A 27731-nucleotide genomic window follows, 5' to 3' on the forward strand; every position below is an offset into this window, starting at 1 on the left:
TTTACTAAAACACTCGGCGTATTAGAAATCTGTAGGCTGGTTCACTGCAGCACATGGGGTATTTTCACCGGCACACACTTTAACATGGGAAATTTTCTCTTTGAACCAGCTGACTGCAGCATTGTGAGCCTTCTAGCACTCTGCCAGAGCAGAGAGTTGATGCTTGATTTGAACTTTTGTTTGGTAATTACAAAAGAAAAAGAGTAGACAGGGGTGTGAATCAAACCTACGTCATCGAAATGACTATTCCCTAGCCCTAACCCTCAAGGCAAGATTTAAATCAGCTGACAAGTCATCTCATGCACGTTGGAAAGGAAATGGGTTACCTGATCTGCTGCTGCGACCTGCAGATTACAAATACGCACACACTCAGCGGCGTAGTAAGGAATATTGAAAGGGGGGGGGGGGGGGGGGGTTGACGGCGTGTTCGCCTAAGACGACACCCAACGGCGGAAGGTCTGGGGGCCCTCCCCCAGAAATTTTTGAAAAATTACTTTGAATTTAGTGCATTCTGAGAGCATTTTCAACAAAAATGTGGGTATGAATATTTCTGTAAAATGGTGCTGTCCGGTGGCATAGCAAAAGGATAAGATCATGTTTTCTTCGGCATTTTTCAGAAATAAAGCTTAGTCTCTATGTTTTCTTGTTGCTAATTCCAGGCTGAGATATTTGAATGTTTGGTATTGGCAAAACTCGCTCTTTTAATGCAGTTTCATTTAAAATTAGGCAAACTTTATTTTAGAGACATAAAGAGACTGAAAGCATCATTCTCAATATCGTGACGTCACACGCGTGTCAAAGGGGGGTTGAAACCCCCAACCCTCCCCCCTGGCTACGCCACTGCACACAGTCGTCGTATCCAGACTTTACGCTCGGTGGTCGAAGTGAAGTGGACGGGAAGGCTAAGAAGCCAATCTTTGACACAGCCCCATGCCCTCGAGTGGTGTCGAACTGGCGCCGTTTCGAGTGCAGCACCACCACTCTCACCACTACCAACCCAGTAGCTGTATTCAGGGCTGTTGAGAGGATATTATGGGCCCGGCATCAATGAGATTCTTGGACCCTAAATAAAGATAGTTAGGCTATAAGCAAAACAAACTGTATCCAAAGAATACACTGTGGTTTCTTCAAGTTTCTGGCGTCTTAAAAGGGTTCAGGGCCGATAAAATTATCTCAGACTCGGGTCCTGTCAACGCTACTTTCTATATTAATTTGACACACAAAAAATAATCTTCTTTCAGGTTTCATGGAGTTTTCGAAAATGTAATTGTGCTGACAATTACTGTAGGCAGTGGCGGCTCGTGAGGTGTGAAAGTGGTGGTGCTGCGGACGGGCTACGCCCGTCCGCGTCTTCGCCGAAGGCGAGTAAAACGGCGCGAGGTCTGGGGGGCCTCCCCCAGAAAATTTTGAAAAATGACACTTATTTGGTGCATTCTGTGCGCATCTTCAGTTTTAAATTGTAATGAAAAGTTGGGATAAAGCTTTTGCGGTTTGAACTTTTTCCTTTTGTTGGTTTCGTTGTTGTGTTTTATTTCCACTATATCGTTTCTTTTGTATTAAGACAAGCAAAAATAAATTGAATTGGTGGCTTGGCTGCAGCCATTATTGTGGCAGAAAGCGTTGCTAAACACTTTTGCAATGTATTGTTCTGCAAGTAAGTTAATATAGGTTGGGGAATCGCCAAACACAATTAATTAAACCAAATCGATTCTAAAAAATAGTTAAAAAAGAACCAAATAACCAAACCCCAAATATGTAGACAAACACCTTTAAAAATGGGCAAATTTTTTGAATTTGGCGATAAAATCGCCAATATGGCAACCCTAGGCGCGCTGTTCAAGACAGCGCCAAAACGACGAACGTTAGCATTGCCAGACTGATAAGCTACGTCATTGTCACGTGACTTCGACTTGGTTTGTTTGCTTTTATGACGCTTGCGCTTCGGTGCACAGAAAATCGCAGCGCCTGACAGAGCGAAATCATAGCGGTCAAGCTTGAGTGGAAGTCATGTGACAACGAGGTAGTTTCCCGCTCTGAGAGAAACTTTTTTTCTTTCCCTCTCGCGTTTCCAGTCAACAAAGGGAAAGTTCTGCAAACCTAAACAAATTCGATAAAAATAATGCAAAATCACGACATGTTTTACGGACAGAATGAGCCCAAAAAATTGGTGGAGCTGCAGCGCCACAGCACCATTACACGAGCCGCCACTGACTGTAGGCCTACAATAAAGGATCCTGTGTTTTGATTTGCGAGTTTTCCTGATATTTTCGTCTTGCACAATCTAATTCCTTGTCGAGTAGGCCTACTGTGAATACGTGACATTCCTGTTTGCAAACAGTCTAAGCCAGTGGCTCCGAACCTTTTTAGACTTCATACATGGCTTCTACAACTTAATCTTTTGTGACATCCCGTGGCAGACCAACGAACTCTCATCTCGAATGCAGCGGGTTGTTGGAACAAACTTTAACTTTTTATATCAAAAACTTTAGACACGGTATTCATAGCTTCTCCTTCAGCTCTAGGCTCATGCACTATGGAGAAAAGAAACGAAGTTCACATGTTGTGCTCTTGGGAAAGGCAAATTAATAATAACACCTTCAGAAATCAATATAATAATAGTAACACAGTAGTTTTACTTAAATGCCTCTTTAAAAAAATTTAGAAAAAAAAGTAGGCCTATAGCCTACTTGTCTTACTTCGAAGTCACTATGAAATCTGTGCTTGTTTTCTTATAAAAATCTTCTTTACTGTAAATCTGAGTGCAGATTCGATAAAGTTACCATCATTTCTTCCTCAGCAATAAGTATCCTTTTTGTCTTGGTGTTGGTCAAAACGAAAAATCCAATCTCGCCGAGACATGATGTGGAAAACTGTTGTAAAATTACAAATGCATTTTCTCATGCGAGGATATTCATTTTGATTTCTTGTCCAAAACTCATCAAGCGGCACTTTTCTGTGCAACAGCTTTATATTTCAGTCGTTTTAATGTACAATTTTTCAGTTTACAAAGCCCAAAGAAACGGAACTGTTGGTTCGAAGAGGAGAAATACAAACAATGACATAGATGAGTATTGAGTAGCCTACCCTCGTCACAACTCCAACTGGAATTGTGGAAGCATCCCTTAATTGCTAGCTCCCGTCATTGGCCTAACCTCTCGTCTCCAGAACGACGTTTATAATCGGAACCGACCACAGTGCACATGCTGAAAGAAAGGCTTCATTTTTTCTCTGATATTTCTACAGTTTTGCACATAATATTCCTGTATTGCAAATAAACACATGTGAATGCATGTATTCAGATCTACACTTACAATATTTTTATAAACAATGAGAGTAAGGTGAAAACAATGGAAAATATTGCAGCAAAAATCACAAGTTCAAAAATGGCAACATTGCCTCTAAAGTTGACATTGTTGAAAGGGTGCCAATATTCTTGCCTAAACCGCATAGCCACAATATACACAAACTCGACATTGATCGATTTGTATGCCATAAGTTGCCATTGTGGGTTAATTGACCATCAACAAACGTTTAACAAAATAGAAAAAAGAATTTTGTGACACACGTCCTCCCAAACCAGCTTGGCGTCTCTTCAGGCCAATTCAAGAAACACGTGATAGATGTCATCGAGCACAACCTTTGAAGACAATGGCAAACAAACACAATTGTTTTCTCATCTCAGATTCGCCTACAGTTTTCAGGAATTATTCGACCGGTAAGAAAGCCTACGCCCCATTTTAGCCTACATGTGATTCGTAGTGGGTGTTAACAGAACAACCCACGTGACTTCACGGATGAGTGATGCCTATGTTACGTTAATATAATGTGTGAACATTATTGAGTCGACAAGAACTGCAAAATTTTGCTGGACTTGTGACAAAACGTCGCATTCATTGTAAGGGTGGAGCTTGTATGACAAGGATAGGCACTAAGATGAAAAAATATAACCTCTCCCATCGTCGACGAAATCATATCCTAATAATATAAATCGATAATTTAATTCATCGATAGGCTACTTGAAGACTTTACATAAGTTTAAGACGTTGATGTGACGTAAAAATGGCGACTTTGTTGGCGTGGTATGAAAATGTGTTAAAAATAAACTGGACAATGCTTTGATAACAAATATTTGAGCTCTTTGAGATGGAAGAACAGTGTGTGTGTTTGCATTACCTGACTCCTTTTATGCAGACAAACGCTGTTTTATAGTTACTTTTTCTTTTATTAACGTTATAAATTATAATCTTTGGTAAGAAAACCAAATTATACATTTATGAGAAAAGTTATTCGTATTTTCAATGCTTTGAATATGAGAGGATGAACAATTAGCCACACAATGGCTATCCAGGAAGAAAAACTATCATTTTTGCATTGATTCAAGTTTATAACCAAAAAGGTGTGGTGAGAATTAGTATGGAGAAAATGGCTATCGAGAAAATCTGTGGTGTTAATACTAAATCGTTGATTATTATTTCAGTTTCAAAATTTTTCTGGTTTCAGAAAAACCGCAGACAAATGATGGCTTTATCGTGGGACAAACCGGCATCGTTACTACATCTTCTTACATCAAATAAACGTTATCAGTTAAGCACTGTAAGGTATTCTAAGGCCAAAGCAAGGAAAAAAATCTCGCGTGACGACAACAACATTCCTCCAATCAGAATACGCCACGTGGCGAAAGTTTGGTTGTTCAGTAAATCTAGTCGCCACAAGCAAATCTAAACAATCGATTGATGTTATATTCAATGAGCCATATACTGAACGGCAATTACTGTAGTAAGCAATTCAATGCAATTTCTACCACAGAAAGTAGCCTACATCTGCGAACAACTTTTGGTATTTATGGATCTTCATCAAAAGTGACATGAGCTACTTGGGCAGACCATAAATGGAACTCTGAATGAAAGTCAAGCACCACCAGATTCTATTCGTTCATCCCCGACGCCGACACACGCCCCATCGGCCTGATACTTCAAATACAGGCATGGGTGCGCCTCAACCGTCTCCGTACGGTCTGCTCAACCATGCACCAATGAGGAATGGCCTCTTCCTCCTCCTGTGAATGTGGTGCCGAGGAACAGACCGCAGGCCACATCATCAATGACTGTACCATCTTCAAGCCACCTAACGGAGTGGAAGGTCTGCGTATCATGGATGATGAAACCAAAGACTGGCTGCTCTCTAGTAGCCTTCTAGTGTAGTCCGGGAACATCGTGAATATGGGGTTGTAAAAGGATAGACCCTTGGCCCCAGAGGCTCACACGACGACGACGAAACGTGACATGTTGTCGTGTGAGTAATAAATCCGGTTTAATCTTGTTCAAACCTGCGCAACCCGACTTTGGTCTTTCAAAAAAGTATTCAAACGACTTTAATAAAGTTGAGATATCGCTGCACTTGCTTGTGCACAAACTTGACATGGCTATAGCTCCATCAAGTGCTCAGCGAACGTGCCAGAAAACAGGAACGTCGCAAATGACGCGACGTTGATGTCTTATAACAATGAACAACCTCAAAAAAATAAACAAGTGTGGAACTTTTATGCTAGCAGGGAGCATCCCTTGAAAATAAAATGAACACGTTTTTCGTTTGGACAACATTTTAAAAAGATCAGCGGATTCAAATAAAATCGACAAGCTAACAAGGACGTGAACGAAAGAAATTATCACGGTGAAAAGCGCATACACAGAGATAGATTGTTAGCAATATAATTCTGAGTAGCCTTGGTAAGCATAAGGTACAATCACATCATTTTGCCTCATAACCTTACTCTCAGGTTAATGTCACAACAAAATAAATCTTTTTCCTTTGCTGACGTCTGGCTACAATGAGTTGAACATCTCTAATTATGTGATTATGCGCAGCACATAGTTGCAATGAGATATCTCCCACATACAGAAGTTGCTTAACACCCCTGATGCTTGTCGCAAAAGGAATGGTCATCGACTACAGACAAAAATTCGAAGTTGTTGACTGATATTTTCCCAAGCGGAGAAACTCGGACGTATCATTCTTTAGCATTTGAATATACGTTCCCAGTATAGGGACATTGCATTACGGAAAGGGCAGCTACGCTTTTCCGTCAACATTAGAAGGGTCAATTGCTAATTTTAATAGCCTGGCTACAAGCTTGCTTTCAACAGCAAAAAAACTTAAATTACTTTAAAACGTGGCCTACGAAAATAGATCACGCTTTAAAAACCACTTCACTCCTATATAACCCATGAGAAGTAGGAATTTTGTAAATCAGAAAAAAAGCGTAATCCTTCTAGTGTGGCAGATAAGCTAAAAACGGAGTCAAACCCAGCAAAACAATAATGAAATCCGACATTTTTATAGAAATAGTTTTGTATGTGTCTCAGATTCAACTCAGCTATCTTGCTGAGGATGACGTCATACAGCATTGCCACACCAGCACAACTTCGTTTTCGTCAAGTTACGGCTTTACACCCGACCATGCAGGATTAGTACATGACAATACACAACAGTATGCAATAGAATTAGTTACAAGAGAAATGAAAATGGTTGAATCTTATGTACAATAAAATATAAAATGAAACATCTGTTTGTTCGTATAATGAAGTTGATCATACCCCAGCTTTGATGGGATTGTTCACAACAACTTGAAACACGTTTTTTTTTATGTTGTTAAAAGACTTTCTCGTTGGAGCGCGTGAAAGAAAAACTTCCAGCAGATGGACAAGAAAATTGTAAGACCTTGCTCAACACAATTGATCAGGTTGGATCAGAATCAACAGTAACTTCTCAAATTACAACAATGTTAATTTCAATGTAAATTCAACATCATTGGGTATAAAATTTAGGTTAAACTAAGGACGGCTGAGCAGTAAAGAGAGCAGGATCTTGTGTTGAGCATAACTAACGTCCCAGAGAGCAAATCATTCACTTTTTACATTGATTCAAAGGCTACAGATGGACTGTCGAGCCAAAATGACGCAAACGAATTTTCGCATCCAACAGCAAAGGGAAGGACCCATTGAAAAGATGAGAGATTGGTCTTTTTTTGGGAATGAAACCAGAGCGGTTGCTGCTTCTGTGCTTCGTGTTGGATGGTTGGCACCACGAGGAGAGACGTACGATTGGTGAGGAAAGTCGTGAACGAGCATCAGGAAACCTAAATCTTTCAGAACATATCCTGAAAAAAAGTCTTTATTTGTAAAATTCTGGGGCTTCAGTTAAAAAAAATTAAGAACAAACTAAACGGCAAAAATATCAAAGCTGAGTATTTTTCAAACTTCGTTTTATTCCATCAAAACCAGGATGGTACCCACCCGCGGTAAGCAATACTGTATCGCATTCTTTACCTTTAACAAAGGATCAATTTTAAAAGCTGGGTGTGACTTTCGAACAGGATGATCATGGTTAAAAGTGGCATTTTATTAAAAATATTGCTAAGACAGTCGAGTGCAAGAAGTGGGTTCGAACTAGCAACCCTTCGAGCTTAGGTCAGAAACCATTACGTGACGACTTGAGCCACATAACTAACATCTCATGTGAGTTGGGAAAATAGCAGACTAGTTAGTTGAACCAGAATTAATCAAACAATGAAGTAGTTTTATTTAAAACAAATTGTTGAACAGTTATATTATTTATGGTATTAGGAAATTCCAATACCATTGTGAGAAGTAGTTCTTTGTGTATCAGATTCCCAAACACATCAGGGGGGTGGGATGAAGTTACCAAGTGGCTTGAATCAAGCTCAAATTAAATCATAAAACTCACTTTTGATTCTTCATCGGAATCTTCTTCTTCTTCGCTTACTTGCTGCTTTGAATCTTCTTTTAGTTCGGCGAGTACTTTGGCGAAACAGTCATGCATGAACTCCGGCTGAAAACAAAAGAAATTCAAACCAAACGGAAGAACAAAATGTGAGTTGTATGAAAAAGCGTATCTTAACAAGTAAAACAATAGATGGATGACGGAAGGTCTTGCCCAATCGTTGAACGCAGCGCAAACTTCTGAAAGAGAAAACAATACCAAACCAAGCAAACGAATTTTATGATAATATATCATATGGGGTCAATGTTAGCTGCATAGCCGAGTGGTGAAATCCTTGATAAGACATTTGAAGAGACGTCGCTTCGACACCGCTTAAGAGCACTGTGTCTGTGGCAGGACACTTAAAAGGCGTGTCTGATGGATGGACATGAAGATTGGCTTCCTTGCGTTTTCGTCCACTTCATCTATACCTTCAAACACCGGGGTACGCCTGGACACGACGAAAAATACGGAACCAGCCATTTACGTCTTTCCCAAGTGTGACTCCTTGACGAGTGTTGTTAATCACTACGTAATCAAGGGGTGGCCATTTTTAGGCCAAAAATCTGGTAGAAAATACACTAAAAGCATAACAAACACAGATAAACGAAAAAAAACATTAAACATTTATATGCGGATAACCACTCCTTACATATTCCGTGAAAATCTTAACCCATCGTGCTTTCTTTTCGCCTCGTTGATACTGGAAGCAGAACCCAGCTTGGGAATCCTCATCATTTTCTTTTATCTTCCACTCCTTCATCTCATCCCAAACGAACTCTATCACTTGCGACTGTAAAACGTTGTTTTAAATGCGCTCAGCATCAGTTGCTATTGAAAGGCATAGGTTGTGTTTCATCGCTGCCCAACTGGTTCGATCGTGAGGCAACCGAAATATAAAGTCGCAGCAACTTTAGAAATTTGATGGATACTTTAGTTACGTACGTTTAACAGTATTTCTCAAGCCATCTCTCAGATTATACTGTAATTGCAACATGTTCGCAGTAGAAAATAATCATTTTCATATCAACATTTCAAGTTGTTTGCCTGCCAAACGTTTTAAAGTGACATTTTCATCAACACTCACTCATTTATATTTGAAACATTGCACAGTGCACACTTACTTCTAAATCTCCGTCTTCTGTGCAAGCAAAAAGTTTGAAGGATTGGAAAGAGATGTTGACAATCACGTGACCTCGCTTCCGTGAATCACACGCGCAATGCGGAAACGTCACGCTCAAGTAACTTTGAGACTTTGAAGCGAGTTCAAGATACTGCGAACGACAAAAAGATGTTTAAGAAAGAAGATTAATGATAAGTTGAGTGATCTGATCACTTGTACTTGAGCAGAAAACTTGCAATGGAACAGTGCACAGAAAAAGCTACCAAGAATGAGTTTTCAAGTCAGGAATTTTTTCTACATTCTATAACATGTGCAGGAGAAACATGTTCTTTAGTAAAGTTTAGCACCCAGCTGGCAAAGTTACCTTTTATTTACAATGATTTAACGCTTGCAGACGTTGTATCAATGCAAAAAACACCACTTTGCACTGACTGGTTTAGTTTCTCATGCCCAGATGTTGCAGCACACAGGATGTACTGTTACCGGACCAGCAAACCACCGCTTTCACTAAATTGATTCAACGTTCCAAAAAAAAATATTATTTTGGGTGTTCAAATATTTCAAAAACATATTATATATATGTCTACATTTCTACGTTTGTAGACTGATTTTCTGACTGGGTCCCATCTTGCAAAACAAGTCATTTTTACATTGATTTGGTCGTTAGACGTTGAATCAATGCAAAAGCAACGAGGTTTGCTGGCTAGAGTAGTGCTTGGATATGATGAACTGCTGACGAAACGATCTGAATTTAGAAACTGATGAAATTAAAACTGAAGTTATTGGTAATGGTGTCGCCTCACCTCGCCATGTTTCTCTTGAGAAGCCAACATCTTCAATTGTGATGCAATGCGTGACGTAACATGCAAACGACCTTCTTTGACGTCATCAACAGTCTAGAAGTGAATCATAATATGTGAATTAATCAACCGAAGTAAACGATAATTTTGTTCAATTCGGAAGTCTAGGGTTTGGCACGTCTCAGAGAAAGAGAAATGTGACCATTTTGTGAAGTATGGACCTCAATCGTAAAAGTGATACCAGAAGTTTATCTTCGTCAGTGCCAGGGCTGCGATTTTTTCTTTTTTGTCGAACGACCAAAAATTCTACGCTTGTTTGTCGAATAGTAATATGACGCCACAAGAGTCAGATTATAAGCGTTTGGCCGCGAGTTACCGCACAAGTTGTGTGGTATCAGAGTCACTTACTTTAAGTTTTTAACGCTGGTTGAGTGATTCCATCTACGACGGCAAAAACATTGCCGTCGCCAAATCAACACACGTTGGATTGCTGCGACAATTGCCGTATGCTTTATTGTTTAATCAAACGAAATTTTATGCGCTTCTTCATCGCGTGTCACACGGCGGTAGCCCAGAGCATCACGCAAGCTATTTTATGCGCTGACAATGCTCAATTGTGAACTGTAAAAAGTTTGCCACCTTATGAATACTGGCTTAATTGTTACGCAAATGTTATTTTTTCATCGAATGCTTATTGTTTACCGGTGTCGTTGCGAATATAAATCATCGTGAAAGAAGATACAGTTAAAAAGTGGAATTTACCTGCTATAGATTATCAAACAGAAGGAAAAGTTAGTGTGGTATTTTGCAAAATTTGTAAAGAATTTTATGACGCAAACAAATCGGAATTAGAAAAGCTACGGGGTCAAGTTAAAAAAGTAATACGAAATTAGATAAACGGTTCTTCAGCAGAAAAGAAAAATAATGCTTCTGATCATATGGCATTGCGCGTTCATGAACGGGCAGTTTTGCGTCTTCAAGTATTCCAGTGACGATGCGACAGCTTCATCCTTCCATACAGCGTCTTATGATTCCGATTGTGACAACTAGTTCTTTATCAAACAGACTCGTGTTGTGTTTGCTCGCAGTATCTCAATTGTGCCGAAATTATGTTAGTGTAAACGTAAATCGAGGCAATCATCTCGCAGTGAGATATTAATTTGTTACCGGTACCTGGTTGAACAATTAACGTTATTTTATGATAATTCAAAGTCGCTAGATGTCGAATTAATGAAAAACAAACGTATATTTCTTCTTGGGCATTATTACACAGGCAGCAAAATTCGTTATTTTTGCATTGACTTCACGTCTGTAGACGTTGAATCAATGTAAAAATGATGATTTTTGCTGTCTGGGTACGCAATGTAACCCGCCAGGAAAATTAAATAGATTTGTGCTGACTCGAACGTTGAATCAACCCAAAATTAACTTACTTTTCCCTCTGAGTTATTTAACGTGATTTAACGTAACAGCGTGCGTATCGCTACTTTTGGTATTATTACATCACTACAAATCAAACAGTGCGGTCGTGACTCGTGATAGACTACTCTAGTATATTTTTCGCTTCTCGTTTTTTCGATTCAACGTCTGCAGACGTTGAATCAATGTAAAAACGACGGGTTTTGCCAGCTGGGTTGTGTGCTTTTGTGAATGCAAATGCAAAATCGCCCATTACGTAATCACAGAAACCCTTTTAGTGGATGGAAGTCAAGTTGCAACCGTGTTTATCTGTCTACTATTCCTTATTCACATTGCAAAACATTTCTGCAAGCTTGGAACAACAAGTGCATAAGTCAGACATAAATACAAACTTGCAAACACGTTGACAATTAAAGTAGCCTACTTCGGTTATTTTATCTATAAAAGAAACCCGTTGTGTCGAATAGCACAAAACGTGTGTGGCGAAATGTTTGATGCCAGGCGTTGGAACTTCGATCAAAGCATTCTCCCGCAGTGTTCAAAATGGCGGCGCTGACGCCTTGGGAGTTTCTCGTGTGAAGCGTCACTTTTAGACCTTGCTTTGAAGTACCTGGCGCAAGAAAGTTTACGTAAGTCAGCACTCTTATGATTGCATCACGTAATGCCTCCCCCCCCCGATTGTTCCTCGACCTGACTACGTTTAGTCCTCTCTCAGTTTTTTTTATTTCCTTTTTATTTTCCTTTTTTTTTCGTTTTTTTTTTTTTCGTATGGCACGGCGTTTGTCGAATAGTGATGGCGCGTGTCGAGTGACCTCGTCACCGAAAAAGGCAAAAATCGCAGCCCTGGTCAGTGCTAATGAACAATAAAACCTAATAACTACACGGCATTTAACATAATATAATAGCATGAAAATAAAGTAAAAAATACAAACGTTTTCAGACATTCTACAGTACATAAATTGAAATTACAAAACTGATCTAGATACGCAAAATCGAAAAAAGAAACGCATAAGAATGTAACAGTGCAAAAAAATAAAAGAACTTCTAACGTAAAGAACTTCTAACGTCAAGGCAGAGGAGAGGCAAAATCACATGACGGTTAATTGCGCAAAGAAAAACACACATCAATGACGCAAAATTACGTGAAGACATTTAGCAAATAGGAGGCGCATGCGGCGAACAACTGCCTATTGAGGCGAGGATTGCAGGATTTTATGAGCAAAGTCTCATGGAATTTAGTATCAAAGTTGGTAAAGCATTTACGCACAATTCTAAAAGACTCCAGGGATGGTTTAGTGTTTGAAATCGAATATATGATAATGATCTTTAATGGCATTTTTTCTGTTGAAAGCTGTTAATCCAAGTGCTCCTTCACTCTCGTGGTCAAATGTCGCGTAGACATTAGGGTGGAGTGAAAAAGCCTTTTTATAAAATTTTTATTAGCTTGGGGTTGGAAAACTTGCCAATTACTACTAAAACTAATTGTGCAAAAATAGAATGTAATGTGACGAGAGCTTGATCTGCCACCAGCCACTTGAAAATTTACCATTGGGCCATTCCGTGTCAATTCACACAGTCAAGAAATTCAACCTCTTCAATTTTTCTTAAATTTTACACACCTTTTCACTATCTTATATGATGAATACCTGCAAAATTTGAGTGAAATTTATAGAGAAACACGAGAGTTATAAAGCATTTAGTTTGGAGGGGTCTGCCGAGAGGGCACAATTTTTTTATTTTTGGCCATGTTTGAGGTCCTATTACTGCTTAAGTAAATTAGGTAAGAACCCAATTTTTTTACAGGTGATAGTACTTCTGCCAAATATTGAAAAAAACAACATCGTTTATATTGTCACTTTAAAAGGTCAAAGGTCATAGACATCCAAATGTGGCCGTTTCCAGCTCTCGGTTAAAATTTTCCAAAATTTTAAAACCTTGCTAAGACCCTATTTTTGATTGGTTTTGGCTGAAATTTAGTAGAAATAACCGAGATATTAAAAGGACCTCTTTTTTGCTTTTTGTCATTTCGACCCAGGTTTCACATTAAATACCTCCCAACCCCTTTAATATTTTGCACTGAAATTTTCTCAGTTCATGGAGAATCCTGTAAACAACATTTCTACTAAATGTCAGCCAACACCAATCAAAAATAAGGTCTTGGCAAGGTTTTAAAATTTTGGAAAATTTTAACCGAGAGCTGGAAACGGCCACATTTGGATGTCTTTGACCTTTTAGAGTGACAATGTCAACGGTGTTGTGTTTTCAATACATGTCAGCAGTACTATCACCTGTAAAAAAATTGGGTTCTTACCTAATTTACTTAAGCAGTAATAGGACCTCAAACATGGCTAAAAATAAAAAAAATTGTGCCCTCTCGGCAGACCCCCCCAAACTAAATGCTTTATAACTCTCGTGCTTCTCAATAAACTTCACTCAAATTTTGCAGGTATTCATCATATAAGATAGTGAAAAGGTGTGTAAAATTTATGAGGTTGAATTTCTTGACTGTGTGAATTGACACGGAATGGCCCAATGGTAAATTTTCAAGTGGCTGGTGGCAGATCAAGCTCTCGTCAGATTACATTCTAATTTTGCACAACTAGTTTTAGTAGTAATTGGCAAGTTTTCCAACCCCAAGCTAATAAAAATTTTATAAAAAGTTTTTTTCACTCCACCCAAGTGGACATACCAATGTTTGTACATAGTACAGTTCGCATCGTGCAAATAAGTGAACTTGTGTACGACATTTGAACACAAAAAGGAGGGAGTCCTTGATTTAAACTAATAATAATAATAACCAACTTTAAATGTTTTATGAATGGGAACAATATTACTGTTGAACTTCAATTTAATAAAACTAAACATATTCTTGACAAAACGTTTGGATTCTTTACCAATGAAATGGACAGAGAGAAAGTTTTTTAATTCGCATTTCTCCGTCTGAGCTAATGAACAAGGGTATCAACCAGGGCTGTGGAGTCAGAGAGATTTTGGCAGGTCCCGAGTCTGAGTCGTTTGCAATCTTTTTTTTTAAATAGAGTTTCTTGTTCTCCGTATTGCGCTCACACCCTTCAGCAGAAATGAGAAGTGTTTGTTCTTGTCTCTTTTTATGAGAGTCGCCGTTTTAATTTCGAGCACAACTTTAAAAAAAATATAATTTAGGAAAAAAAATAAAAAAGAACAAGAATTAAAAAAAAAGGCAACACTTAAGCCCGAGTCGGCCAGTTTTAAACTGAAGAGTAGTAGTCGCATATTTGTCTCGCGACTCCACAGCCCTGGGACCAACAACAGAAAAGATTCTTCCAAACTACCAAACTCCAAACTACAGCTTGATTGCTTCCCAAGCAGAAGGTAGGAGTCCCAACGACTCTCACAAATAGTGATCGTCCAGCTTGCAAAACACGTTGTTTTTACAAGCTGGGCTATGAGTTTGTGTGCCAGAATCGGTAGGATGTCGACAAGTTGTGTGAAAGAGGTTGGCAGATGAGATGATGACAGATTTGGTGCCAATCAGAAAAAGTGGCCCTTTTATCGCGAGACGTTGTAGAGACGCAAAAAAACAACTTCTGCTGATTGGAAGAAAGACAGCCAAAAGAAGAGAACAATGTTGGCAGAAATGTACACAAAAATGTGAACATAGCGTTGCTTTAAAAATCGTTGGGACACACAAAGTTTATGCATTGCATCTTATTCACCGCAATAGAGAAGCATATTCATTAATTTTGACAATAGAACACACTAGTTCACGCGATCAAAAGTCCGTACCTGACCAAAGAATAGGAAACTTGTTTTGTCATTCTCGACTAATTTCTTCTCCGTGGCTGGATTGAAAAGCCACTTCCTCACCGCGAAGTCGGATCGCTTGCGATTGGAAACTGCCAAGCTGGCGTACGTCTTGACGCTTTCCTCAGGTCGTAACCTACAATCTGAAAAAGCACGCAAAGAAATTGGAAAAATAACATCTCAATACCACAAAGATTGAGCAGCCCATTTCAAAGAGTGCTCTTCATTCAGCGGGATCTAGAGGATGAAAAACTTCTTAAACAACAACACTTCAACAATCGGAAACTTCACTCTGTCAAACTCGGTGACCGGATCTGCATCAATTGTTCAAAGCCTCTACAAACATGCGAAGTTGCCAGGATTAAGCTCTCAAAGAAGCTTTCTTAGTCCGAGAATACAGTTTCCCACAATGACACAAACTTATGTAATTGAGAGCGCGATACAGTTTCTACAAAATACAGTAAATGATGATACCATTCTCAGAGAATTGGTTCTAAAGACAAGATTGCAGAACGGACAAAGGTTATTCTTTCACGTCGCGTGGCTTGAGTCATTAGCAATTAGCATAGCCCTAGATTGATAACAACCAACATGAGTCACAACAAAGTAGTAGACTAAGTTTCGCTATTAGTAGCACGAGCGTTGTTTACTTCAGAAATTGTGAATTAAACAAAGTTGCTATATTTTCGAACTGAAACATGGTCAAAAAAACAACCAAAAACTCAATCTTAGCAGCACATTTCAAGCCAAGCCTAAAGATCGTACAAATTTGGACTTAAATCTGTTGGGGACAACATCTATGTGGTGATACCGTGATAGATGACTGCTTCACGACGGAACTGTAGTTCAGTTGGAAGTGTTCTAGTTTAGAAGCCCATAGCATTCTTATACGTCAATACCATTAAAAAAATGTTGATCAACGTTTATGCTCGGAACAGATGGTTAAAAAAAACACCCAATCAAGGCTATCCATGTAAAATTGAAGTCGTTGGAAAGTCACTGTACTCAGGCGAGTACACTTAACCGGGATTAAACCAGAGATTTTAGTCTACAAAAACATTATATGCAATATGCATAGAATGTTCTATCCGATGTACGTTTACTGCACTGGTGAGACCGGTCAAAACAGCGGCGTTTCTATCCCCAGTTATACATAATATTGCTTCGGCAAGAAACGTAACAAAGTGCTTGATTTGCATGTTATCCAGATAAGGGTCACTCAATATGTGTTAAAGCAACTTTTCATTTGGATTGTTTTTTTGGACAAGCATTGTGTACTGTATTGGACTGCATGGGACGACGAAAACGCAAGACAGCCACTGGCATACGAAAAGCTTCCGCAATAAGAACGTAGACAGAGCCTGGAATTCTTTGGTGTGTTAGAAACAATGGACGAAAGTTCATGGCAATATGTTCAAACTGGCTTTGTTCCCGAAAGCCCTTGTCTCAGCAAGTAAATTAATTATTAACAAGCGCGATTATAATGCAGCGGGACATTCCAAAGACCGGCACACAGATGTGACTAATATTAACCAATCAAACATGCAGGCATTGACAGGAGATTTGATACACAGAAGTAACGGCGAACACTGAGCGGATTGGCATCAACGTACAAAAAACAGGAAAATTTATCCACAATATCGTGGCACATCTGCATCAGTCTTCAAATAACTTGGCAATAATGAGCGTCACTAGCAGTAATAATATCCCAAAAACTAAGTGTGTATCATACTCTTTATATTCTTTTTCGTAATGAAATTGTGCGCTAACGCAGGCAAGAACTTGCTATGCTAGGTGGTAAAATTCGTCAGCAGACGTTGAATCAATGTAAAAATGACGAATTTTTTCATAACTGGCACACTGACAATTACGTATTTCGTCATTACACAAGTATTAAGAGTTCAAAAATCTTTACTCACAAAAGTTCTTCTCCCTTCTAACGTAGAGAGAGAACAGGTGGTGCAGTGAATCTTCCAATTCCATTTTGTCACACCATTTCTGAAACAAAACCGTTGTTTCGATGAATTCCGAAAAGTAAAGGCATATTTCCAATAGTTGCACAATACCCATATCCAGAACAGAATCGCCGTCTCAAACTATTCAGAACTTCGCCACAAGCGATTATGGCAATTGGGTCATTCCATATCAAAACAGCCAATATGAAGATATCTTGTATATGGTACCTCTCAGATTTTGCTGAAAAGTTGTCATACTATGCCTTAGGCTACCAAACAAAAGAATCCTAAGTTTTAGATCAATATCTCAAACGGTTTTCCTATGGCGGCCATTTGAATTTCAGGCGCTACCCTCGTTTTTGACTTGGGGGGGGTAGCGAATAGCAATTTCAGCCATTTTCAGAGCCCCATAACTTTTATTGTAATTGTGGTAGAAGACTAAAAATTGCTGTGCTAGTTCATCATAAACTATACTACACAATTCAATAGTAACAAACAACATCTCTTGATGCATAAGTGTTAGGTGGGTCATCAAAATCCTTTTTTTTTGCCCCGTATAAGTGATTTTTTTAATTTTCAAATGCTTCTACCACCCAAACCAATCAAAATATTTCTCTAAAACCTAATTATTTGTAATATTTGGAAACTTTTCTTCTGCCAACTTGAATTTGGGAGTTGTGGTACCATTAACAGAGATCTTATGGGGGTCTGAAAACCCTATCAGGCAGAAATGGCCCTTTTTTACCCCTATGTTTAGAGCCCCAAATGACCGCGTGGGCATTTTATGGTCATGCTGAAATTTATACCAGACAAACACATACATTTATTCTTTCATTTCATGAAATAAAATGTTTGAGTATCAAACTCCTTCACTATAAATTTTATGTTTTTAAAATGTAACATTTTGGTCATTTTTGGCAAATAATCTCAAGTCCTTAATGTAGGTTAGAGAAAATTCAACAATGATTTATCATGAAAACAGTGAAAATAAGTAGGTTCTATGCTTAGTGATCATAAACATTGAAATGCTGACATAGTTGACCATTAATTTATGTTCAAAATGATGCTTTCACCTCTTCTCACCCATGAAAAAGTACCCACCTGCAATCAATAAGCTATAGGGTGTGCCACTTTGTAACTTTTTTTTCATAACCAAGGTCTCAACCCATTTTGGGGTTCCTTTTAGGACCAAAAACTATCCCAAAAAATTTTTGGGAAGCCAAGAATCTGGTCCAAACAAGTTATTCAATAAATTCATGTTGGTTGACATTGTCATTTCTGCAGGTGTGACTAATTTTCCCAAGTTTTTCAACGATGATTCAGAAGCTGGTTCATATTTTAGCAATGCTTTACGACATTTTTCTTTTTCTTGCACAGACGATAATGCAGAAAGCAATACCAAAAATACAAATGGTTCACTAAGATACCACAGATGTTGCATAAGACGGTTTATCATTGCTGCAATGAACTTTGAAAAAGATTCTGGAAGATTATTCTTTTTCTTAAATTGAAGAAGAGTTTTAAGCAGATGGAGATCGTTATATGGAGCATCAAATGGATCAGGTGCTGTTATCCATGCAGGAACATAAAATAATATCAAAAACAAGGAAAGAGATCTATGTTCGTTTGCTTCTTCCTCGGTAATTGTATTGAGTTGAACAAACTGAAGAGAATACAGAGCAAGCTTTAACTCACACAGTAATTTGGCCACCCATCGTGCATGGCTCACTGCACCAATGCTTTTGATCACAGGGGTTATCATGTCATAGGGATATGATGTCTTCTCTTCAGTTTCTTCAACTCAATATAATTACCGAAGAAGAAGCAAACGAACATAGATCTCTTCTCTTTCTTTCTGATCTATTTTTGGGATAGTTTTTGGTCCTAAAAGGAACCCCAAAATGGGTTGAGACCTTGGTTATGAAAAAAAAGTTACAAAGTGGCACACCCTATTAAGCTATGATGTGGAGATAAAATTGTAGGAAAATGATTAAGTCGTGTTCAAAAATTAAATTGTTTTCAGTTTGCACTATAATTCTGCATTATGTAAAATGCATATCTCAAATCAGCTCAGTTGAGTTTGAATATCATCTATTGTCTAAGAAACTGTGGAAGTGGTGTCAGAACATTTCCCTAATCTTTTTGATTAAGTTTGTATTTTCGAGCACTGTGTCTGTAGGTTTCTGGTACACATACACAACAAATTATATGTTGGAATGGCACCAAACAAGGCATTTGTCTTTGGTCTGGCAGCCACATCAAAATGTTGTTTACACGCTTCATGAATTTTACGAAAACATCCACCATGTTTATCTGAACGTTCAATAATATTTCCAATTAACTAATCATCATCATAGATACAGGCAATGTATATTCCTGGTTGGAACAGACTTGAGATTTTTGATTGATCTGAAAGCAAGCGTTCTTCATCCAAATGTTTTGCATCACAGATTTGTTCTGCACTGATGTCAGTGAATATTGAATCTGGTGACAAACATGACTTAGGTATTTCTGCTAAATGGCACTTTTTTGCCACTTCGCATGGGAAAAGCCTATGTGACGGAATTGGAGGCACTGTCAAGCGTTTTACAGCACGTGCAAGTCTTCCGGCCCCCAATGCAAACCATATTTTGACACCATTACAGATGTTTGAATGGGCAACAACAAACATCAAAAACATTCAGTTCTTCTTCATTAGTGCAGACGGTGTTAAAAAAAATAAAGAAAAGTATCGTCTTCGTGTGAGCCTTTGGGGCCGAGGGTCTATCCTTTTACCACCCCAGATTCACAATGTTTCCGGACTACACTGGAAGGCTACTCGAGTGCAGCCAGTCTTTGGTTTCATCATCCATGACACGCAGACCTTCCACTCTGTTAGGTGGCTTGAAGATGGAGCAGTCATTGATGATGTGGTCTGCACTCTGTGGTCTGTTCCTCGGCACCACATTCACAGGAGAAGGAAAAGGCCATTCCCCATTGGTGCATGGTTGAGAAGAGTATGAATTGGAGAGACATTATGCCTCGACAAAAACTATTAGGGGAACACGTTCACACCATTGCTTTATTCCAATTTCCATCAATATAGTACGAATGAAAAGAATGTCCATTGGGGGCCGGAAGACTTGCACGTGCTGTAAAACGCTTGACAGTGCCTCCAATTCCGTCACATGGGCTTTTCCCATGCGAAGTGACAAAGAAGTGCCATTCAGCAGAAATACCAAAGTCATGTTTGTGATAGCACAGGTTGGTGAAGTTCTTATAATTTTTATATTGTGAAGCTGCACCATCGCTAAAATAGATCACTTTGTGCAGATTCGGGATAAACTGTTTTAGATGAGGTAACAAGAGTGAGTCACAAAGATGGATCATGCATTCCCTTTTATTTTGTGCTGTAGCCTGTAACATTGGATCAAGTATGACAAACCAAAAATCATAAATATCTTAAAAACAAAATCAGGTGAATAGAAAATTTTGCCAAATTGGAAATCTACCTAAAAAATACTCCTAAATGGACCCATCTACAGGACCCTAAGCATTGTTCACTGCTTGGTGAGAGTGGTGTACCAACAACCGCACAATTGGAATACTGATTTGAGCTAAGCATTTTACATAATGCAGAATTATAGTGCAAACTGAAAACAATTTATTTTTTGAAAACGTATAGATCATTTCCCTACAATTTTATCTCTACATAATGGCTTATTGATTGCAGGTGGGTACTTTTTCATGGGTGAGAAGAGGTGAAAGCATCATTTTGAACATAAATTAATGGTCAACAGTGTCAGCATTCCAATGTTTATGATCACTAAGCATAGTAACTACTTATTTTCACTGTTTTCATGATAAATCATTGTTGAATTTTCTCTGACCTACATTAAGGACTTGAGATTATTTGCCAAAAATGACCAAAATGTTACATTTTAAAAACATAAAATTTATAGTGAAGGAGTTTGATACTCAAACATTTTATTTCATGAAATGAAAGCATAAATGTATGTGTTTGTCTGGTATAAATTTCAGCATGACCATAAAATGCCCACGCGGTCATTTGGGGCTCTAAACATAGGGGCTAAAAAGGGCCATTTCTGCCTGATAGGGTTTTCAGACCCCCATAAGATCTCTGTTAATGGTACCACAACTCCCAAATTCAAGTTGGCAGAAGAAAAGTTTCCAAATATTACAAATAATTAGGTTTTAGAGAAATATTTTGATTGGTTTGGGTGGTAGAAGCATTTGAAAATTGAAAAAATCACTTATACGGGGCAAAAAAACAGGATTATGATGACCCACCTAACACTTATGCATCAAGAGATGTTGTTTGTTACTATTGAATTGTGTAGTATAGTTGATAATGAACTAGCACAGCAATTTTTAGTCTTCTACCACAATTACAATAAAAGTTATGGGGCTCTGAAAATGGCTGAAATTGCTATTTGCTACCCCCCCAAGTCAAAAACGAGGGTAGCGCCCGAAATTCAAATGGCCACCATGTGAAAACCGTTTGAGATATTGATCTAAAACTTAGGATTCTTTCGTTTGGTAGCCTAAGGTATGGTATGACAACTTTTCAGCAAAATCTGAGAGGTGCCATATACATGGGTGGCTGAGTTGATATGGAATGACCCAATTGGCAACCATGGCAAAAATTCTATGCCGGTCTTGATTGACAGCTTGGTCTGTAGACTGCGTTTCATGCCATGCAACTTATCGATTTACAAGCGAACCAATGAATTATTCTACTGTTGACGGTCGCTGTTCTAGATCCTAAATCTTTCACAAAATCTACAACACTTTCTTAGTTTGAACAATGTTGAGAAAACTCGGCGATCATTAAGCTCAGTTAGACGCAAGAATCATGATCGCTGATCCATTTGCTCTAATCACAACTCTGCTGAATCTGTAATAGATCAGGGTTTTAGAAGAAACAAAAGATTTAAATCACTTGTGAGATTTTTGACGCATCTGGGACCTGGGTCTTTAGTTTAATCTCATATCCAGAGCCGTACAAAGCATTAAGCAATATTTGACATTTAGCAAATAGTCAATTTTTTACAATGACTCGACGTTTACAGACGTTCATTCCCTAAAAAAGGACTGGTAGCTGATTAGGTGTGCTGTCGCAAAAACTACTGATTTCATGCATTCAGTGCATGCAGTAGAAAAGCAGAACATAAAAGAAAACATTCTAAACAACAATGAACAAGTGAGAAAACTACCTTAAGAATGTGCTTTGCGGTCAAGGAGCTTAGAGAGTCCTCTCCTTCCAAAGAAAGTACTTCGGTGGTTTGATTTGGTAGATTTATTCTGATCTCTGAGGCGGCTTCTTTTTTGCTTTCTTTCTTTACTTCAGCAACACCGTTTTGCTGACGGGAGTTACTGGTGACATCTTCATACGCTGGGGGCTTATCAGGGCCAACTGGAACAGTACAACGTCATTCAAATGATCAAAATAACGTCGAACAAATAGGCTTTATAGCTCATGCTAAGCAGGTTTTAACCCAGACTACATTCACTAAAACAGGAAATAATCTGCATGAACATAATCAATATCCCAATTATGACTCTAAAATAGCCAGTAAGGTTAAATTTATCAAGTCGGCAAGAGGTAAGCGAGAGTAGAAGAGTTGAGAACCTCTGTGCTATGAAGCATTTGTTTGCAACCTAAATTTACCAAAGAAAGAGTTGAAGAAATCAAGGTGGAATGAAAGTTAATGTTAAGTATATAATATATCTGCGCTACGGGTAAACCAGCCACTACCTTGACCAAGTTCTTCTTCGGCGTTGTACTCATGCGTCTCCGGCTCATCCGACTTGCTTGAAGCGTTTTCTAAAGTGTCGAGTTTGAGGAAATCCTGCACCTGGTCGCATTCTTGTATCACACGGATCTTGAATGCTGGGTGAAGTTCAAAAATTGTTGTTATTTTAATTCGTTTCAACGTCGCTGGTGGTTGAAATGATGTAAAAGTAACAACTTGGGTTAGCTGAGACTTTGAATAATCAGAAAAGGTTAAACCAAAACGGAAAAAGCTTTCGGGTTGGTGTGGACGTGAATATGCTGAATCATGACTTCATTTTGGGGTGCAAAGTACAAATTCGTGAATTTGTTTACAACAGCATCCAGAATGCAAAACATGTTTAATTGTTTAAGTTAAAGTTGCCGCGCTCACTTCGGATAATAATTAATCGAGAAAGTATTACAGAACTCCTCATAACTTGTAGTTTCAAAGTCATTTTTTTTAAACAAATTTTTTCTATCAAGTTCTATCCAAACGTTTGAGAAACAAAAATTAATCAGCAACTTAATATTTATATACAAACTTGTACTCCCAAGCCGAGATTAAAACTAAGTTATAAATTTGCAAATTTCTTCCGTCAAATATCAAGCCAGTAGTTATTGTAAATTTACCACATAGATTTTTCCGTTTTACTTTTGCCATTTGACAACGACATGTTTATAAGAGGTTGTGTTGTGCTTGTTTTTTTGCTGTCAAAAAAGTGGAAAATATAACACTAGTCCAGCAGCAGTAAACATAATATGGCAATTGAAATGATATATATAGCATAAATCGTTTAAGAGAGACATTAAAACTTTGATTACCCTCCAATTACGATACTGTCTATTGTGAAATATTCTGTTACTTCGTGTGATATCGATTGGATGTAGAGGCCTATAATAGCCTAGGCAAGTAGATCTCTCACGGGATCGCGGCCACGAAATGGCTTTCTAATCTATATGCATTATATAATATCGATTAAAACCTTAATTTTGTATGCCATCGAATTTATGTCTGCATAGTGTAGGTCTATTCACGTGGCTGACGACTAGGGCATGTTCATTGTTCAAGTCAATAAAATATCAGTTTTTAAGGTTTTGTTTCAGTCACGTTCGTTTCGGATACTTCGGCCTCTTTAGAACAGGTTTTGTACGGGACAAGATTAAGTTGAATTTTCAACTCATCTGAACTCAGTTACAAAAGGCTAATTTTTACAACTATTTAATTTTTGAACAGTTGCGCATACTATGAATAATCTATTCTACAAGGCTTTTAAAAAAGTCTTCAATTCAAATTATTTTGTAATACCAACACTAATGCATCATCTTTTAAAGTAAAAATGCGCAACTAAACTGGAAATATGTCATTGGGCGAGTGTTTGTTAAAAAAGTATTTTGAACGACTTTGTTATATATAATGTACAATCGCATAATTGTTACGGAACTAGATTAACATTTTTGCCAACTGTTAACAGAATGATCACTTATCTGGACTCGTAAAAATTGTCTTATTGGCAACACGTTAACCAAAATCTCTACATTAAAACTTCAAATACCAAAGAACAAATCATGACGAAATAAGATTGGCCAACTGACAACATATGTGGGTATTACTGTTTTGTTTCTCGCTGAGACTTTTCGGTCATTTGTCCGAAATGACTTGAAAAAATACGGTCATTTTTTCTGATGAAAACTTTCAAGTAGCTGATACAAACCAAAATTTGCACTTCCTGACTAGCTACAACATTAAGTTTCGCTGAGAAAAAGTTAAAACGGACAAACGTTTCTTCAACGTTCATCAGCGAAACTCAACCTTGCAACACTTCTTTTCGAACATTTTGACCAAATTGACTATATTTTTTTCGGACATTTTGCTAAAAAATCGGTCAATGACCGATAAATGACCGAAAAAAACCCAGTGTGAGTTGAACAAAAGTGTGAGTTGTTTATCATCAACAAAGATAAAATATATAATGAAATATGTCATTAATATTTAATTAGTTATCATTGGTTACGTTGACTGCATGACGGGTGGTGAGACCTCTGATACGACGTTCGAAAGGCGCTGGTTCGACACTGTTCAAAAGCATCAGCCTGTGGCGAAGCTCAAAGGCCGCTCAAGAGCTTAGTTTTTGGCGAAGTCACGGCGATTGGCTGCTTAATTTGCATTCCCGTTAACTTAATCTAAATTTTTAACCACAGGTAGTAAGCGACAAAAAACACTGATTGCAATTGAAAGTTACTTTTTTGTATGAAATTTTCCAAGAGACTTCTTCTTTTTTCAAGTTGTACTTCGGATAGTTGAAATGGCCATTTTCCAGGAAATTTCGGGTATTCAAAATCCGTGAAAATTTTCATCAATTCTTCATAAACATTCAAGAACTCACTGTAGCGCCGTTTGACAGCTAGCTTTCCATTGTAGAAGACGGCGTATGCCTATGAGAAAATAAAAATGGATTCGCAAAGGCACTTTCAATTTTTCCTACTTTTTTATCATTCTTCCACATTCAAGTCAATCATGACTAAAGCAGCCACTCTTATAATATGTTTAATATAATGTTCTTATAAATAAGGGCAAGCAAGCGCAAACAAGTTAGTTGTCGACGAATGTTTATTCGTTTATAATTCAACATTTAAAATACTGTCTGTTACAGCAACACCCAATTACAATGTGATAACCATAAAAGCGAGAACAAGGGAAACAATCACATTTATAGACTTTTAGTTGCGGTTTTTCTTAGGATGCATATTGCATAATGTGGACATGGTAAAAAAAATGAAACCACTTACAGCTTCCTAGACTTACCACATATTTATGGCCGTTTTCTTCAATGTGCTCGAAACTGGGAATTGATAAATCAATTGTTCGGATATCGGTGTAGTCGTAGAAGAAGTCGTCGTCAGGATCCAGTCTCTGCGCATCACGCGGAGGAACAGATATGATGGTCATTTGCAATTTCTCACCTCCTGCTTTTATGAGGTCTACCACTTGCCGATGAGTGGAGCCTTCAACATTGGTGCCGTTTCTATAACAACATTATAGGTTGGGCAAAACTACACAAAGTTGTAATTGCTTTACAAACCTCAGTGCAGAAAGTCGACCTTTTAGCACTCAGTTGTACACGAGTACTAAATTTTAGGATGGGAAGTTTAGTTTTCTGAAAACATCAAATCGAAAAAGGCAAGCTGGTTCTGGTCTATACAAAGATTTACAAAATCTAGTTCTCAATATCCGAACGGGTGCCATTTATTTCGAATTTAAGCCCAGACCTCAATCCTAGTTGAAACGTTGGATGGATTCATTTTTTCTCTGGGTGGATCGTCTGAACCTCATACCAAGCCAGAAATGTAAATGAACCTAAAAAAAAGTTCCAAAGACTATCCAAATTTGACCTCATTTCACAATAAAACGCAAGAGCTCTGTTTTTACATACACAGCCTATACATTTCACAACGTTTTCGTTGAAATCTGAAGAATTGCAACACAGCTGATGGTTATCACAAGCCAATGCGCATTGCCAGCTTATGCAGGTAAGCCAACAGCAAAAATGTCTTGCTCATATGCAAGGGCGTAATTTTAGTTGACCAGATTAACAAAAATGGGACCTCCTAACCTAGAGCCTAAATAAGACACTACAACGTCAAGCTTGCTGGTTTGAGTAAACAAAAACTTGTTTGATTTAAAACTTACACTTCCAATATCCGGTCGCCAGGCCTTACGCCTGCATTTTCTGCGGCTCCGTTTTCCAGGATGGCACTAACGTGCTGTAGTGGCGCGTATAACACTCCATTGATGCTTTTCAACTGACCTGCTCAAAAAAAAAAAATTAAATCATAAAGAAACCTGCTTAATTTTGCTGCAAAATTTCAGCAGAGTAAAGCTTCTTCTTCTTCTTAAAGCTGAGTGGTCAGCAGAGTAAAGCTGAGTGGTCACTATCAAAAATATTGTTTTCATAATCACGCTAACATTGATATGATTGAAGAGACTCACAAGGAATTTGCACTCAAATTAAATTTATATACATAAAAAAAAAATTATTTAGAAGTGAATGTATGATAGGATTGATAGCAGATTTATCGTTTCTACCACAAATTGCAACGTTCATCTGATGAAAGTGAAAGTAAAAGCAACGACAAACAGGTTGATTTATTGTTTCACTGACCCTTCGCGCACCATGACAATGCACATCCTCAAAGTGAACAACATACAAAAAAAATTAACAAAGTTATATATATCAGTACTACAGTGCGGTTAAAGGCAAGAAAAAAATGAAACACAAATTATTTTAAATGATGGCCAAAAGCCTTTTCTTGCCTTCAACCGCACTGCAGTATATAACTTTGCAATTTTATTTTGTATGTTATTCGCTCTGAGGATGCGCATTGCCATGGTGCGTGAAACGTCAGTGAAGCAATAAATCAACCTGTCTGTCGTTGCTTTTACTTTCACCAGATGAACGCTGCAACTAGTGGAAGAAACAATAATTTTCCTGATGAACACCCAAACTTTTCAGTATTCATAGCAGATTTAGTTAAAATATTTGCTATAAGTCTCCAATTGTAATATTTCTCAACTCGGTACGAATCAATCGAATAAGCTTTGCAACAAATTAAACGTATAATCAAGCTCATCAATTGATATACTGTCCAGGGAGCAGTGACAACAGTCTAAATGTCTACGCACCTCCTTCATTAATTTGTCCTCGGACATTAAACCCAAAGCCGGTTTCAGTTTTAAGAATAATCACATTTCTTGGACCTTTAAATATCTCCTCTCTCTTTCGAGACCTGTGAAAGAAAAAGTAATGAACATAGTTCAAACCCGTTCACGAAGAAAACAGCAGCACCCATTGCAAATCACTTCAAAAACTACTAGTCTATTACAAAACTGAACGTAACAAGTGATGATCGCAAAGTTAATGTGAGAATTTAAACATGTGAGGATTTTGTCAATTTGATACTCTCTCCTACGCAGAAACTTCAAAATTTTTACATGAAACAAATATATAATGTTTTTAATATACCTTGACCCCATTATGGACGAGTATCTGATGGGTAACTTCAATTGGTGGGTGCAGAAAGTGCTTACAAACGTAATA

At 38.0% G+C, this 27731-nt stretch overlaps 1 protein-coding gene across 1 annotated transcript; it reads right to left on the bottom strand.

Annotated features, from left to right (window-relative positions):
- Nucleotides 1–3015: 3015 nt before the first annotated feature.
- Nucleotides 3016–27731, bottom strand: LOC145776337 (sorting nexin-27-like). Its single transcript, XM_082587735.1, has 14 exons — nt 27657–27731; nt 27317–27420; nt 26324–26441; nt 25439–25658; nt 24876–25068; nt 22618–22752; nt 22076–22275; nt 16824–16902; nt 14887–15047; nt 9706–9798; nt 8904–9053; nt 8432–8572; nt 7744–7848; nt 3016–7156 (listed from the first exon to the last, which is right to left on the bottom strand). The coding sequence occupies exons 1-14, from the start codon at nt 27665–27667 to the stop codon at nt 7145–7147; spliced, it is 1722 nt and encodes a 573-aa protein (XP_082443861.1). The 5' UTR covers nt 27668–27731; the 3' UTR covers nt 3016–7144.

The sequence above is a fragment of the Aplidium turbinatum genome, chromosome 8, assembly GCF_918807975.1.
Source record: "Aplidium turbinatum chromosome 8, kaAplTurb1.1, whole genome shotgun sequence".
In the NCBI taxonomy this organism is placed as follows: domain Eukaryota; kingdom Metazoa; phylum Chordata; class Ascidiacea; order Aplousobranchia; family Polyclinidae; genus Aplidium; species Aplidium turbinatum.